This window comes from Carya illinoinensis, chromosome 12 (genome assembly GCF_018687715.1).
Source record: "Carya illinoinensis cultivar Pawnee chromosome 12, C.illinoinensisPawnee_v1, whole genome shotgun sequence".
NCBI classification, from domain to species: Eukaryota; Viridiplantae; Streptophyta; class Magnoliopsida; order Fagales; family Juglandaceae; genus Carya; species Carya illinoinensis.
This window is the reverse complement of record NC_056763.1, coordinates 20,930,202-20,947,481: the sequence shown is the minus strand read 5'-3', so window position 1 is coordinate 20,947,481 and position 17,280 is coordinate 20,930,202. Positions and strand designations below refer to the sequence as shown.

General features: G+C 35.6%; 1 protein-coding gene and 1 pseudogene across 9 annotated transcripts; one reads left to right on the top strand and one right to left on the bottom strand.

The window, feature by feature from the left end:
• Nucleotides 1-84: 84 nt before the first annotated feature.
• LOC122289822 (protein PEROXIN-4) lies at nt 85-5,739 on the top strand. Of its 9 annotated transcripts, none has more exons than XM_043097133.1 (7): nt 85-284; nt 1,555-1,622; nt 1,747-1,792; nt 2,065-2,184; nt 2,310-2,438; nt 3,912-4,041; nt 5,344-5,739. In XM_043097133.1, the coding sequence occupies exons 3-7, from the start codon at nt 1,787-1,789 to the stop codon at nt 5,430-5,432; spliced, it is 474 nt and encodes a 157-aa protein (XP_042953067.1). In that variant the 5' UTR covers nt 85-284; nt 1,555-1,622; nt 1,747-1,786; the 3' UTR covers nt 5,433-5,739. The 9 variants fall into 9 exon arrangements, with proteins under 9 accessions (XP_042953067.1, XP_042953071.1, XP_042953068.1 ...); XM_043097137.1 differs by having other exon boundaries at nt 1,733-1,792; XM_043097134.1 differs by having other exon boundaries at nt 1,545-1,622.
• Nucleotides 5,740-7,486: 1,747 nt separating this feature from the next.
• LOC122289335 lies at nt 7,487-12,230 on the bottom strand (annotated as a pseudogene).
• Nucleotides 12,231-17,280: the final 5,050 nt, after the last annotated feature.

The window sequence follows — 17,280 nt, the reverse complement described above, 5'->3', positions numbered from 1 at the left end:
AAAAAATAGGGCCAGCGGTGGCCCCCAGCGGGAGCCACCAGCGGTGGCCCTATCATTTTCCATTTGCATTTGGTCTGTTCCTGACAGAGTGGACACTAGGGTTTTCAATTCTCGGTTTTGGCCATTCGGTCAGACGAATCTCGAAGGTGAAGTGCCGAAGAAAAACTTCTATTCGCTGCTGGGTATATCTTGGTTCATTTTCTTCGTTGCTCTTCGCGGTGCCGTGTGGGTATGCCCTTTTCGGTTCCTATATTTTCCCTTTCTGCGAGATCTGTATCTGAAGGGTACTCCCATACACTCCTGCATCCAAGATTTTTTCGCCTTTTGCTGTTTTTTGGTTCTTCTAAATTTTTATATAACTGGAAATGGATGGATGGTTATGCAAATGCAAGTTTTCTAAATTTGTTATCTAATTTACATAATATCACATGATAATGCAAATGCAATTTAGGCAATGGATTATGCTAATGCAAAGTAATAATTTGCATAATATCACATGATGATGGCAGAACACAGATAGTTCCAATGAAAGATAGGGAATCCCATATTCAATTGTTTTAATAACAAAATACAAAAAGACAAGCCCAGTCTTGCTAATAAAAAACAAATACCCCAAAATATCTGAATAAGCAATATATGCCAGGTTTATTGAAGTCGAAGAACTCAGAAGCTGATGCATGTAACCTAAATGCACGGCTTGAGGTTTTGGTTGCCTTTTTATAAGTTTTATAGCTTCCTGCCCTGTTTGAGGACCGAATGGATTATAGATTAAAACCCCAAAATCACAAGACCATTATTGGATTCAAGATGCAGGTACAAATTCGAAAGTCCCTAAAGAAGTTTACAACCCCTAAAATCGAAAATCCCTAATAACAAACCCTAAACTCTCAATCCACAATAAAATCCTCACAAACCATTTCGAAATCAATACACAATAAAACAAATAGTCACGTACTTACCTTTTATTCGAAACTCAGGGAGGATGTGGTTGAAGGATGGCGGCCCCCTGAAACCAGAGGGCTTCGATTGGTGCTAGTGCGACGAAACACAAGCTGCTGCAACAAAGGAATGTTGCTGCAACCCAGATCTGTCTAAAACTCAGACTTTCTCTTTTTTTCTCATTTTCGTGCAAAGGAAATCTTACCAAGTGTGAAAGACAAGAGGACAGGAAAATGGAGAGGAAGAGAAGAGGAGTTTCGGTAAAAGGAAAATGGAGAGGAGTTTGGGTAGAAGGACAATGGAGAAAACACACGGGAGAAAGAAAGGAAAAAAGTGTAGTTCGGTAGAGGGAAAAATCGAGGAAGAGATAGTGTTCACAGACCCCAAAATATTTTTTTTATTCAATTTGGTCGAGCTATAGTATCAATCAAATATGACCCACAACATTAATTTACTGTAGCTAGAAGTCATCTTGTTTTGCATTTGCATAATCCAATGCAGCATATTTTTATATTCTATTAGCTAAATAAACTCTTCAGTTTTTTTGGATTTGCGTAATCCATCACTAATGCTCTTACAACCATGTCGTCTAACATCAATGATAGACTCCTTCAGGCTTATCTAGTACCGAATTAGAGTCTGTCACTGTAGCTTTCATCCACTACTCGTCTTCGGCTTTCAGGGTACGATTCTTGTGCATAACTTGACTGCCTGTCACATTATAACAAGTAGCAAAAACTCCTTATTTTGTTTAGAAATTGCCATCTCATTTGTTTTTCTTATGTTTCGTCACTGGTTTACTGTTAGGTTTTCACTCTCGACAAATTTGATCGGCAGGAGAAGCAAAATGCAGGTTAGCCATAACTATCATTGTTTTAAGTAGGCATGTGTAACCGTTCTATTTTTTATAGATAGGCGTTGATATCAGGTCCGGGTTGTTTATTGCTTGTTATTCCTTTTGTCTTTTTGCATCAATTCTTGTAATTATATTATACATTTCTTTCCAAGGAGGTCCATGTCGCTTCATTTTGCACGAACACATATGGCCTCCATTATCTAGCCTTGAAGATGTAGGAGATTTAGGTCTAGAGTAGCATATCAATTGTACATGTTTGTTGTCTGCAGGCATCTAGGGCAAGGCTTTTCAAGGAGTACAAAGAGGTGCAGCGGGAAAAAATGGCTGATCCAGATATTCAATTAGTTTGTGATGATTCCAACATATTCAAATGGACTGCTCTTATCAAGGTATGCTCAGTTGTTGATGAAGAAAACATGATGAATTAGGTTTTTTTTTTTTTTTTTTTTTTTTTTTTTTTTTTTTATAAGTAAATTAGGTTGTTGTTGTTGCTTGATGGATTTGACTTATTTAGGGCCCGTCAGAGACTCCCTATGAGGGTGGCATCTTCCAGCTTGCTTTTGCTGTTCCTGAGCAGTATCCTTTGCAACCTCCTCAAGTGAGGTTCTTAACAAAAATTTTTCATCCAAACGTTCATTTTAAGGTACGGATCTTCTGTATGATATATACTTTCTACAATTACTATCAGTACCTATGAAGACACTAGCATGTACACATATACTATGTTGTATATGGTTCCTTTCCACCATCAAAGTAATGATGATCACGGGGAAGACGAAAGGTAGAATGGATCATGGGACAACAGTAAAATAGGGTTTTAAGGTTGTGTACGTGGTTAGCTGGCAGAAATGGGGTTTAGGGGTTTTCAAGAAAATGCTGAAGCACTTTTTTTTTTTTTTAAGTAATAAGAAATTTTATTAATAAGCATATTCCAGGTACACTGGAGGTATACATGTGAATACACCTATTTAGGATCTAGTAACTGATACAAGGAAATCTTGGAAACTGAGACCATTAAGCTCTAGAGCGATGGCCCACGTAAATAAAGTCTTCCAAAAAAACCTCCTAAACTCTTCTATGGAACGTTCCTGATCCTCAAAAAGTCTATCATTTCTTTCACTCCAAATACACCAAAGAATACAAAGAGGAGCCATCTTTCATACAGCCGCAATCTGTGGTGTCCCCACAATTCCTCTCCAGCTTGTGAGGTGCTGGAGAGGTGATGAGCAAAGATATGTCTTGTTTTCTCTGAAATTTGTTGAATTTCTGGAAATTTGGGGGAAAATTTGAAGCACAATGTCAACAAGTTTTCAAATTACTGCCTTTTGAGTTCTGCTAGATTTAGGACATTTTTTTGTATGTAGATGTAATTTTCTTCCATCTCATAAAGAGGTGGCATCTAAGTAAACAAAGAGCATACAATAGATACATTTAAACGTTAGAAGAAAAAGAAGAAGAAAATTCTTCAGTAATTTGAAAATTCTATTATGCAATAAAATCCACCTCACTTCTTGGAATTGCCTGAGCCACTCAAAGTAGACTGAGTGTGATTCCACAAAGCATTTGCTAGTTCTCGAATTTAGGATTTCAATGTTGAATGAATGAATTTGGTGATGAGCAAATGTGGGACGTGGAATATTGCTGGAGTGATATGAGGATAATCCCTGTCTAATAATTGAGAAAACATCAGTTAAGGTCGGCTTAACAAGTTATCTTCAGTTGATAGTGAAGGAAGAGTTATAGAGCTCACTATATCCTGTTGAACTCACTAGAGCATATATAGAATCACAATTGGCCTACTAAATGGTGAAGTTGAGTGAAGCTACCTTCCATTGAGCCAAAGGTGTCACAACTTAATAAATGAATTGAGAATTTAAGGAATCGAGCTGGCATCATTTGCTTGGAAGGCTAGGGGTTATGGTCAACGCTAATGCTCAATTCAATGCTGCTAACGCGATTCATTGAGCATTGTTTATGGTATATAATACGTTTTTTCTGCTGACTTAAGATCTGCTGCACATAAGTGGGCGTGGGTTTGAATCCCACAGCCTGCAAAGAAAAATAAAATTGTAATTTATTATTACTTATAAAAAAAAATAATATGTTTTTTCTGCAGACAGGAGAGATTTGCCTTGATATTTTGAAGAATGCATGGAGCCCTGCGTGGACACTCCAATCTGTTTGTAGGGCTATTATTGCTTTGATGGCCCACCCAGAACCTGATAGCCCATTAAATTGTGATTCAGGTAATCTTCTATAATTTTGTGCATTATTATTACAATTATTTTGGATTTGGGGGGTGGGTCAACAAAGTTGATTTTATTACTAATTAGAAGAAAGGTGAGCTTGAGAGTATGAACATGAACTTGAGTTGCTCACTGATATGGTAATTTTTTTCTGGGACTTCTATCAAATCTCAAAATACTTATCAGGGGGCTGAGAGAAGGTTGTGTTTCTGGTTCTTATGAAGGGCATGGTTAAATTTTATTAGCAGTACTTGCTTGCTTCCTTCTTTGAATTGGATTTTTTGGATTTGGAAGTCCCATTGAACTCCTACCCAATATATTCCAGTATAGCAAATCCCCTTTTAGAGCCCAGTCCAACTGTTATTCGTCATTCTCTGAAAAATTATGGATGTTGAAACGTGATTAAGGTATGCATGATTGGAGGGTGTTTTTGTATGCAATTTTTATGTGAAGTAATGTAGATACATTACTCTTTTATGTGTGATGTAATTAGTTTCCATTTGGTTTATTTTTGCTGAGAAAATTACCTACTTTCTTATAACAAATTCCAGTGACCAAGGCCGCCTTCATTAAAAGGCAGTTCCCCTCACAGCCCCTTTCTCCAGGGACCAAAATAAGAATTGGGTGGTGGTGAGGTTGTGTGTCAAAGTCTTGTGGAGATGTGTGAGTTACTGACCAATAATAAGTAAATAAATAAATAAGTTAAAACACCTATAGCTGTATACTTGTTTCAGATAGATAAAAAACTTGTTTCGGATAGATAAAAATTAAAAGGAAAAATATAGTTGCAAGCACAATTGTGCACTAATCTGTGCACCAATATGATGTGATTGGTCAAAAAGTAGATTTTATTGAAAATAGTGTTAATTTAAATTTTAAGTATGAATAAATCAGTATTGGTACATAGATTAGTGCGCGACTGTACTTGTATGTAGCAAAACTCAAATTAAAAAGAAGATACAAGTTATGCTTGTTTCATTAGAATGTCAAGACTTCAGGTAGATGGAAATGGGGGATATGATTGCTTTTCCTGTATTGTTTATTTTAAATGAGAGACTGCTTTATATTCCAAATAAAAATTCTTATAGAAAAAAAAAAAAACTAGAGAAAAAGTGTACAAACTTTTCTTGCCAACTAACATAAAAGGTTAGACTTGTTGCACCACATCATTTGCACTGTCCCATTCCATGTTAATGCGTGAATTATTAAACAATGGGTGCCTTAAAGAAGAAGTGGTTTATTGGGTTGAGTTATCACTCATTTATCGTGCTGATTTTAATTCAATCACTTTGGTTTGGCCAGGTAACCTTTTGCGTTCTGGCGATATTAGAGGGTACCAATCCATGGCAAGGATGTATACTAGGCTTGCAGCCATGCCCAAGAAAGGCTGAATTGTATGTGTGCTGTATACTCTGGATTTTGTGTCTGCATTCATAATGTTGTCAAATGTTGTTGGTGGTATGCAAAGATGTTATGCAAAAACATAATCCAAGTCAGAGAATGTCAACTTTTTTTTTTTTCTGTCATTTACTTGGAACATGGAGCGTGCTTACAAATTACAATAGTCCGTGTTGTTTACTTATATAAAAAAAAGACAATAGTCCGTGTTGTCATGATGAAGATAAATGTTGATTTCCTTCCATCAGTTGGTCTGGACGATAGTATGAATTGGTTTTATGCAAGTAGTCGTTGTGAGGACATGCTGGTCATTTGGATTTGGTTAGACTCAATTTCTGTTGGAATGGGATCCAGTAGATGAGTTTCGTGGATCAAGTAAACAAGAACCCAAGTCAATCCTAAAAGCCGTTGCTCAAGTTAAAAACGGTGAACTTTCTTATCTAATTTATGGCTAAAAAAGTTGATATTCGACACTACATACAATAGATTCCATTACTAGGGTCATCTCTATGGTTAAAGAGCCGCAATTGGCGTGGCAAGAACCCAACAGATCAGTAATTTTTAGAGGAATGTAGTTTTTAATCATTTTTACATATACAGTTGATATTTTTTAGAGACATAGAATGAAGGCTATTAGCATTTATTATATTATTATCATCTTTGTTTGCATCCATAAAAAATGAGGATTTGGGAAGGGCATCACATTTTTCAATCGAGCTTTGCTACGCATCATCTTACACATCAAGTACTACACTGGTTTTTATTTTTTATTTTATTTTTGTTAAACTAATTTATTCTTTTACTCATTATTCTTATACCACATATTTATTAAGAAAAAAAATAAAAATTATATATGTTATATGGTGTAGGGATTATGAATAGAATTTTTTTTTGTATTACGTGAGCACAAAAAACATTCATTCAATTCCACGAAAGTAAAATTTATTTAAAATATGAAAAGGGGGAGGGAATGGTCCCCTTAATTTAATAGGTTAGGGAAATGACAAGAGGTGGAGATAAATAGAAGGGATGCAAAAGAGAAGGTAAGCTTTCTTGAAGAAGTAGCTGTGTATAAATTAGGAGTTGGGGCAACGTTACCGCGGAGATATACACGCACAAAGCAAAATATTTAGAATCTAATTAATTCCCTATCAATCAAGTCTCTTTCACATCTTCACATCCTTTTGCAGCATGTTCAAAAGTCCGCACATGTGTGCGTTAGAATCTTCTTGTTCCAAACTTCAAGCATAAACCCGAATTATGTATGTGTATTGTATTCTCTATCCCATAATCAGGTTTCCACATCTTGGTTATTCAATAAGTGAATTAGAACACAAATCTCCACTGGTGATCGAAATGGGTAACAGAAAGGCTCCTATTTAAAAAGAAAAAAGATCCTATAAAATCGGCCCTTCGACTACTCTCCAGTCTTCCTCAATTTCACACGTTCCAACCACACGATACCCATATACAAAAACGAAAGTGAACTATCTGTTAGAAGTTCCAAAATCCAAGTCACCATCTCTTTAAAATGATTGAAACGCCGATCTTCCCTTTTCCAATGGAACAGGCAGTTTCTATTTCTCATACATAAAATTGCAACAACAATAGTTGGCCTCAACAATTTTCTTTTTATTGGCACCGGGTGTCCGAGATAGCATCCCAAGTAACCTTGGGATGCATAGGCTCTCAGCAAGAAGTTTCCTATAAGTATAAATCTCATAGTCCGATGGTCTCTAGTGATTATTTGTACTCGAGGATTCGAGCTTTAGACCTTGGAGGAAGCATATCACCAAGACTAAGGTCTTTACAACTTGAGCTAACCCCTAGGGCTTAACCTCATCAATTAGCTGAGAATTCAAATAAAAGAAGGGCTTTGCTAGATACAGTCGGCGTGCAATCGGCTGTACGGAATGAATAAAAAAAATTATAAAAAAATTATTTTATATTCAGGGGGACCTACATGAATAAAAAAAAGTTATAAAAATAATTTTTTTTTTTCATGTAGGTCCCATATTAATTCACTTTTTTTTCCACGACTGCACGCTGACTGCAAAAAGTATTTCTCGCAAAACAATGCCCCCAAATGTGCACCATTTCCGTTATTTTGTAACTCCTTATGTTCCGTTTTCTCCTGCACTCTCACCTGAGGCACAACACAATCTACCAATAGAATACAAATATTACAGAGGACAGAAGAAATTGAAAACTGCCGTAAAGAAAGTTATGCCAGCCCTCCTCGTGATACCATCAAGCTTCTCCATCATCAGGTTTATTTTAGTCAGAGTCACAACTTCGTCCAGCTCCCCTCCACCGCCGACTTTATCTGCAGCCACACTTGCCTTTCTCCCAAACGCAGCGAGGTTCCAACTTCCAGCACATGCGCCGGGCTTCACAAAAACTCAACCAAAAACCTCAACCAATGCGATCAATCATGCTCACAGAAAAGGAATTTCTGCTCCTGGCAAATGTTATTTCCCACCAAGCTCCCTGCAACATGCTAATTTTTGGGCTTGTACCCCAATATCTATACCTGTCACAAATCAATGCAGGTGGCACCACCATCTTTCTAGAGGATGAATACCAGATGCCGGGAAACAAATCAATGCAAATTCAAATAGCACTCGAACGTACAAGGTTGAATACCAGATACCTGTAAACAATGCTTACAAGCTGCTCAAGCATGCAAGGCAGAAGTCAGCCTGTGCACCTAGCTAAGGACTGCTTCAAGAATCAAAATGCCAGCTTGCATTGACAACTTTGCCACAAGAAGTATATCAGCATAATTGGGATTTGACATTGGTGGATGGACCGAGTGGAGATACACCAGAGGCACCAGGTAGGATGGAAACAATCTATACTGCTAGTATGATAGCAAGATCTGGGAACACAAAAGAAGTAGTCATACATGGCGTCCATAGAATGATTGAAAGGTGGTTTTCATGGAGTTTTCTATGTGAGGAGAACTTGGTTTCTTCCAAAGGGAAACTATGAGTTTTCAGGATCAAAGGTCAATTAAATTCTACAACGTTTTGAACTGCTAAAGCTGTTGTGATAGAGTAACATCATTCTTTTTCTCCAAGAATAGAGCAAAAAGTAACAAGCTCGTTCTATTACTGAGCCTTTTTAAAAAAAAAAAAATGTACGTGCAATTGCAAAAGTATGAAACCCAATGCTATGGCAATTTCACATGTACCGGCCTAGAGCATGCCAATCAAAGGCTAATATTCATGCAATTTTAGGACTGTGATGCATAAGAGGCAACACAAGCTGATGGTTAAAATACCAAGTTATATACAACAGCCTCAAAATGCTACCACATCGATATCAAAGATGGACACGCAATATGTGTAACATTTCGGACTACTGAGAGCTTTTTGGATTCCAGAAATCAAGGGAGCAGTTAATACCCAAGAACAAAGCAATTAAATACAATTTTTATCGATGGGAACATTAATGCTACCAGAACAGGATATATGAAACATGGGAAGAAAACAATATATTGAATGCATCTGGCACAACAGACTAAATGCCCAAAAAGTCATTGAATGGACATATCAACTGATAGCATTTTTTTTTTTTTATGTACAAGAGCCTAGTAACCATGTAACCTATTTTGCGCTGAATTGCATTTGCACCAACTCTGCTACCTTTCTTACAAGATCATTGCTCCATTTAATCTCTAACCAAAACTCGACATGGTGCATAGGTGAATGAGACATATACGTAGTGATTCTCTAAAATTATCACCATCAGGAATACAATATTAAGCATTCTTATCTCCGAAATGATTATTCATCCGCTTCACTGCACTGCAAGGGTGGCCAAAGAAAAGAAAAGTATAAGCCTTAGGAACTCCATATATAAAAGCCAAAACTCTGGTATAACTGTTCTCATTGTTAATTTGGATAGGGAACTTTTTTCATTATCATTATTGTTATGCCACATGCATGAAATCACTCAAACTACATGCAACAAACTCTATGAAAGTCTTGAAGAATTCAAGATGCAACAAGCATTTATTAAGCACACATATCCAGCCTTACATAATAAGATGGACACACAGGTATATACACAAACCAGAATATAAAACAAAGCTAGATTTTAAGTTCTGCATTTTTGGATTTAGCCATTACCCTACCATGATTGCACTCCATCCATCACGAGTAAGATGCCAGGTCCAGTGGAGTTCAGTATTTTCGAACCAACTACCATAAACTGACCTTAATGCAGAAAAATATCCCATTATAGTTTAAAACACATTTTATTTCCTTTTTCATACTGTGTTGGCAAGACAGTGGAGCCAATTACAGAGCCTCCTGGTAATGACATATATTAGATAAAATTCTGATTCTGAGTGCCAGTATAACTCATATGAAAGGTGAAAACTTGCAAAACATGGACTACCTTTCAATGCAACGCTGTACCATGACATCAAACAATAAGATATTTCATCACCTAACTTTACAAGAACTAGCCTAAAAAATTTAGGAACCTAAAATGCGGTATGCCGAGAATGTGGCTCACCATTCCCTTGCTGACATGAGGTTGTATCTTAACTGGCATCTCAAATTTACTTTCAAGCTTGATATATTTGTGATTCTCCATCTCAAATTATTTTCTAGATTCTTTCTGGCTACCAGATTGCCAAACTCTACCAAAGTTAGGAAGCCATTAGGATGTGCAATCACTCTTGACATCTCTCCTCTCTTCTCCATCTCCAGCTCCATCTTTCTCTTTTCAGCCCAAGCAGCTCCAACCCATTGCAGGTTAAATTTTTTGGACTTCCCTGACTTATTGGGAAATATAAGGCTTCCAACTGCAGAATTTAGTTGAACAGCGATCTGAATTTCTTCAGTTGCTTCAAACCACTGAGGAGGAGCTTCAGAATGCACATTACCTCTTGAGCAGCCAATGTAGAAATTTGACTGAGATTTTGCAAACCTAAAGAAAAGGAATCACAATATGAGGAAAGGACAGCATGTTCCAAATAAAGCATCGCTCCACCAAACTCCGTGTGCACAAAGCCAACCAGAGTTCTGTTTGAGACATTAACTGATACAATTTCAAAACTTCAATCCTACAAACACATCCACTCAGATGATGAATTCATATGGAATCTAGCTAACAGCTTCATGAGAAAAGAAATAATAAGAAACAAAAACCAAAATTGTAGTCAGAGATCAATATCACGAAAATTGCTTCCTCCTTTTACAATTACTTTGTCCTCATGCACCGGGTACGTCTATATCAGTATACAGTAAATGTTTGAAGGTTTTGTAAGTGCATGTCAATGTGAAAATGCAAAAAAAAAGTGGTATGAAGAAGAAGATGAAGTTCGGTCATAGACCATGATGTAAAAGAACAAACCAAGGGAAAAAATATATCTACAGGTAGGCCTTGAAAGAAGTGAAAAGTTGACCTTCTCACTACGGAGATGTTACTACAAAACATAAGTGAACCCTCAAAATAAAAGAACTGAAAGAGAGAGGAGAGAAAAAATAAAAATAAAAATAAAATAAAAAACACACAAGCAGTCATGCCAAACATAGTGATACCTGAGCATAAACAATCACTATTTAGTCATTCGGCCCTATAGCATGCTGATTTTTTGGGTTTTGCAAGCATTAAGAGTTTAGTATATTCCAAATACAGGGAACAAATGACTAGCCCCATTGTCAGTACAAGTGTGGGGAGCATGAAACAATGTTAACTCATTAATAAAACAAGCATTTTAAAACGTGAATGGTACAGAACCATCAATTAGTGCACATGAAAACAAGAATCATATTACTCTAATGTAGAAATAGTATTAATTTAGTTTGGAAATAAAATCAGCGTAGGATGGCCTCCACTACAAGTCAATTAAGCAGATGCTACTGCTACCTTCAATTACAATGTTTTTCACTCTTTCTCAAATCATGTTCTTGTTCAATTCTACAGAATGGACAACCTAAAATATCCAGGACGGGTAGGTAATACTGAGTTTTATTTAAGGGCCCCAAGAAAGTGTTAAAAAAATGACCAACTCCCATTTTTCCAGAGGAAATGCTTCGAATTCTTCAGATGATCCTCACTTGCTAGATGATTACCACTTGCATTATAACTGCTAATAGGATACAAGGCACTTACTTGCATTATAACTGCTAACAGAATACAAGTCCATAAAAGCAGACTCTAAACGCATTCTACAGTTTCGTTGCTCTAAAAATAAATACAATGATAACAGAAATGATATAATTCTCAGAAATTTTCATTATTCAAAGAACCTCAAGAAAACAAAAGAGCCACTAAACTGAGACAATTCGATTATATACAACGGTTAACTATAATGTTGCTATATTATGGGGGAAAATAAACAACCATATGGCATAGAATTCCAAAGACCTTTTTTCTTTTCCCCAAGCGTTTCTCTCAGTAACCAAACAGAAATTCAAAAACGGCAATCCAAAAATAGGATACCTAAAATGCGGTTACCAAGCGAATAAGCTACCAAGCTTGTCGATATCGGAGTCACAGAAAACGCACCAGACGCGGTTGCGAGAGGCTAGGTCGGGAGTGAGATGGCTCGGGTTCTCAGGGAAAAAGCGGACATTGGAGAGCTTGGAGTAGAACCAGGAGAGGAAGGCCGAGAAGGAGCTCTTGTGGCTGGGGAAGTACTTGTGGCGCTGGCCCTGTTTGTGGTTGAGATTGCACACCTTGCAGAACTCATATTCGCTCTTCTCCCACTGCAGAAGCGTTGTTTGGCCGCCGAGTTTCGATTTTTCCTCCTGTCTCTCATTCCCGGCAATTCAAACTAATTTTTAAAAGTTACCAAAATCCATTTAAAAGAATTATTATACACATCCCGTGGACCGTCAATACGGTAGGCTCAGTTGATACGAGTTGTTATTCTATAGCTTCGAGGTAAGGAGTTGAGGTTGGGCGTTGGGCGTAAGTTGAAACCGTTGACAGCTTGAGTTGGGCTGGTGGTGCTCGCCAATTGAGCAGTAATTATAGCTCAAATTGAACGTTCTATTGCATAATAGAACTCTTATGATCACAACTAGATAAAAGTAGTTACACTAGTCACCTTCACCTCTCATTTACTTTAAAAAAAAAAAAAATACACATGGAATGGATTGAAATATTGAATGATACTATTATATAAATCTCGCATATTCTTTTTTTTTTTAAAAAATAATATATACCGTGATTATCATTATAAAATATTCAAAATTAACACTCTCTCTTTCAAAAAATAAATGATTTGTACTGTAATTTTTATTATAAGGTATGCAAATCTCGTACATTTTTTTTAAAAAAAATTATATGCAATCTTTTTTACATACTTCTTGCGTATTTTATTGATATGATTGGTTGCGTTACTTTATTTTAATATAAAATAACTATTCATATAAATGAAGTGCATGAATTGTACACAAAAGTAATTATATCTAGCATTTCTTGAATGATTTGTACCATAACTACCATTATAAGGTGTGCAAATCTCAGACAATCCTTTTACAAAAATAAACATATCTATGTCGCACATAAAAATAAAAAATTAATTTTTTAATATTAAGCTCTTTTTTTTAAATAGAGCACGCAAGACTTGTACGCCCTATAAATACATAAAGCATTGTTCACCTACTTATTATGATACTTATAAAAAAATCATTAATACTTTTAAAATAACTGGTGTGAAACACTTTCATAACTGTGTTAAGTAGGTAAAAAATAAGATTTATAAATAGATATTTTAAACAAAAATTGAAATAATATATTGTTTAAATTTTTTTAATATGTAAATAATAGAACTAATAAATTGAAAAATTAAAATGTATAAATGATAATTATAAAAATCTGAATAATTTAAATAAAAAAGATTTAAAAACTAAAAATCAAATATGTAATCCTTGTAAAATATTTACAGGAGAATTAAGGGATCATATTTTCCTTATGATTTGAAAAAAAAAAAATCAATATAGATAACAAAATGACAAATCCAGAAAAGTTATAATAATTGGAAAGAGAACCAAAAGTAGAATGTGGAAATAAAGAGTAATGTAAAGAAAAAAGTTACGGCCTGCAATTCCCCCGAAATTCCATTTTTGGGTGGAAATCCAGGATGCGGTGCACTTACAAATATAGCATATTTTTACCATCCCAATACATTATTTGGATAGCATGACAAATTATCCAATGAACTTGAGAATTAAAAAATTAAAATTTTATATACAATTATTTTTACATATTCTTTTACGTATTCCACTAATGTAATTGACTATATCATTTTTTTAAAATTAAAATAACTGATTGGACCAGTCACATTAGTAAATTATACAAAAAGTACGCAAAAGTGACTGTATATAGCAGAACTCGTTTCACAAAATCCAATACAAAACATATTTTATAATTTTTTTTTTTTCAAGAACTGTAAAAATGAGAGAAACATTTATTTATAAAGATGCTTTAAAGATTCCTAACTAGCCCCAACTAGCACTTAATAATTATGAGTTGCTTTCTTTTGGGGGATGAAACCCGATCATCTCAGATTCTCAGCCACTATTGATATGACTGGTTCACCTCTCAGATATAGGAAACTAATGGGAACAAACACATAGCAACATATGCATCACTTCCCACTTTTGTGTTTTAAGAACATTGTTTACCCTCACTTTCTTTTGACTAGAAAGCTTGCTTCCCTTTATCTGTTAATGTCAAAATGCAAATAATGAACTTGTATTATGAACTACTCTATTATATGTTTCTCCCTATCCTTTTAGCTTTTTTAATTTTAAAAGATCATAAAGCACCTAGACAAGATCTGTTAGCCCACTCTTACTAATGTGATGGGGGGGAGTGAATCCCATTCTCAGATAGATGGTGTGACAGCAAGAGTTTAGTCCCACCATGATCTGAACTTTCCTACCTTTAAAAGTCAGCAGACTTTTTTCCCCATGTTTGATTTAGAAATGACTTGTTACAAAAAAAAAGATCTTGATGATTCAAAAAAGTTGTTACTTGCAGAAAATTTTTACCCTTACTTTTCAACAATCACCCAAAGATCATCAAAGCTGAACTTTGTGAATCTTTGCATGATAGTATGAACTCCACCATTTTTTGTCCTTTCTTGATGCTAAATAGTCTCTCACTTATTCACTCCTGTCAAAATGTTACTTTCGACTTTCAATTGAAAAGGATTGGCACTGTCCTTTAGGTGAGAACTAGATTCCCGCATTCAATTTGAATAGTTCTACTATTTACAAGTGGGGGTATCAACGCATTTTTTGTTGTAGGGTTGATTACAATTATTAAGAAGTCAAAACACCAATAATTTTTTTATGGTAGTTGGTATAGAATGCTATAAAGAACTTGGTTCATCTATGTTCACCTCCAATGCAATACAGAAACAGAACTTTGTATGTGTCAAAATGAACTGCTTGTGCTGCATTATTTGTAGGAAATTAACTATCATATGCATGATGCATGGATGTGGTTCCCTACTGCTCATCTCTGAGGATTTCACAGAGATCTGTTTACTGATAACAGTAAAGGTAAATATGAGAGAAGTCTGCTGTGCTAACAGTCCCAGACACTGACACTTGTTTACAATTATAATTTGGTTCTAGAGGTAGATACCCTACTAAAAACATATAATTGTTTGCAATTCAATTAGAACAAACTGTATAACTTGACAATCGGATGTGGACAATGTGAAAAAGGACATTTTTTAAGGTTATGTCATTATGACTCCTTTGATAACGGGGGAAGCATGATCATCTTCACTCTGCTCTATCAACTTTCTGAAATAATTGATTGGTCTTTCATTCATTTCTATGATTGTAACCCAATAAAAAGATAAAAGAAAAGGTATCTATAATGGAAGTGGTCATATGTCGGAGTACATAATATCATGAATTGGATTATGATCTGGTGATGTTGTATGTCCATTAGGGCTCACTTCTGAGCATTTTTCTGTTAACTTACCTTCAGTCCAAAGGGTGTTAAATTCTTTCAGCCACTGCCATCCAACTGAATGGAGACCATCAAATACAGATCTAGTTAGTTTTCCAATAGGACAACTCACACTCATTTTTCTGAGAAATTGTAGTCATCCTCGTATCTTTATGAAGATTTTGATCCTACTAAAGTTAACTTTAAAGCTAGCAAGGACATCCAATACCTCGTGTGTTTTTCTTTACTAAAAGGAAAAGCATAAGCAAGGCTTGGATCTAATGAGTATTGCTAATACTTTTTTATGTACCCTGTAAAGAGAAAGACTACTGCATTTACCAAAACCCAGAGATAAAAGGGTTCGTCTCGGTAAAACTAGGAGCATTAAGAAGGGTGGGTGGTCCTAAGTCCTAACATGGTAAAACTAGGAGCATCGAGGGTGGTCTGAAAATAAGTGAAAGTACATTTTTCACCTCTAACTAGCATGCATCTTACAATACTCAAACTATCGTTGATTGTCAAATAAAATCTTCGTCCAACTCTAGCCGTTAAGATGATTGAAAGAATAGGTGAAAATAAGTGTTGTAGCACAAGCTTGACGGTTGACCATACGCTACGAAAGGTGTATTACTTAAAAGTATCGAGAAAGCTATTTTCTCCTTTTTGAAGTTATATATGTGTGAGAAGCAAGAAAGAAAAGAAAAGAAAATATCTATGGTGAGGAGGTGAAAGATTAAGTGGGTCTTTATATCCTCATTTAGGTTGGGAAGTTGAGAAGATTCTGGCAAACCAAATCAAGGATAGGATATTAATATTTAATTAGATTACAATCACCTTTTTTTTTTCTTTTTTTCTTTTTTTACCTCCATCCCATGCTTTACAAGCTGTTTCCGAGTGTACTTTTCAGAAGAACCTAGTGTAGAAACTTTATGATCATTTGCCCCCACTAGATTATTTCATGACCTCATCAAAGAATCAAAGTGCATTATTGGAGCCACACTTGACTACTGATTAACTGTATTTGAGTAATATGTTTGGAGGTTGCTGACAAATCAAGCTAATGTGCCATCCTTGAGACATCTTTGAAAAGGGATCAGCACTGCGCTTACTGCTGTGGCTGATGCTTTTTTAAGAGCCATCCTATCCAAAAATGGTTCTTTTGTGTTGGATCCCAGACATGGGTAGTGGGTGTTCGGTTTCTGATGAGCAAAAGTTAAAGAAGTCGAATACAAGTGGATACAGCTATCCTGTCTTCTTCTTGCTGAATTACTCGCCTTTTTGTTCTGATTCATTTGCCTTTCTATCAACATCAAGGTTCCCAACCTGACCCTAGTTTGCATCGGGTTTGACTTGTTTGTGCCAGTGTCATGAGTTCTCAGTTTGTGCCAGTGTCATGAGTTCTCAGTTCAGTAGCATTAAGTTTTACTAAAAAGCAGTTCTTTATCCAAAAGAGAATACTAAACTAAGTGGTTTTAAGAACCCTGTTTGAGTCCAGGATGCATATATGCCTGGTGTTTTTTTAGCAACTGATCTTAAAAGCTATTCATGTTTGGATTTGATGATTTTCTTCTTAATGGCTAATTCTTCCTTCTGTTTGCTTTAAAAAGGTTCTGCTGCCATACCTCCACAGTGATGTCCCAAGCCATGAAAGTATCAAATTAAGAGCTGAAAAAACTATGTTGGATCTGCATATAGTTATAAATAATATTATATGCAGTTTCTCAACAATCCAATGAAATATTTAATCTGCTAATATTTTTCAACCCCTTATATTATCACTGTTGTTTGATCTGCAGATAGGATAGTTATATCAGAATAGCAATCAGGAAATGACAGTACTCTGATAAACAATGGCAATTTCAAGTACCTAGATATTCTTGAAAACTTAAATACTACTTTCCA

Excerpts from the sequence above, each read along its gene's own strand:
- LOC122289822 (XM_043097133.1), top strand. Across the intron at positions 2,439-3,911 it reads ATCCAAACGTTCATTTTAAG|ACAGGAGAGATTTGCCTTGA; the intron begins GTACGGATCTTC and ends TTTTTTCTGCAG. Across the intron at positions 4,042-5,343 it reads CCCATTAAATTGTGATTCAG|GTAACCTTTTGCGTTCTGGC; the intron begins GTAATCTTCTAT and ends TGGTTTGGCCAG.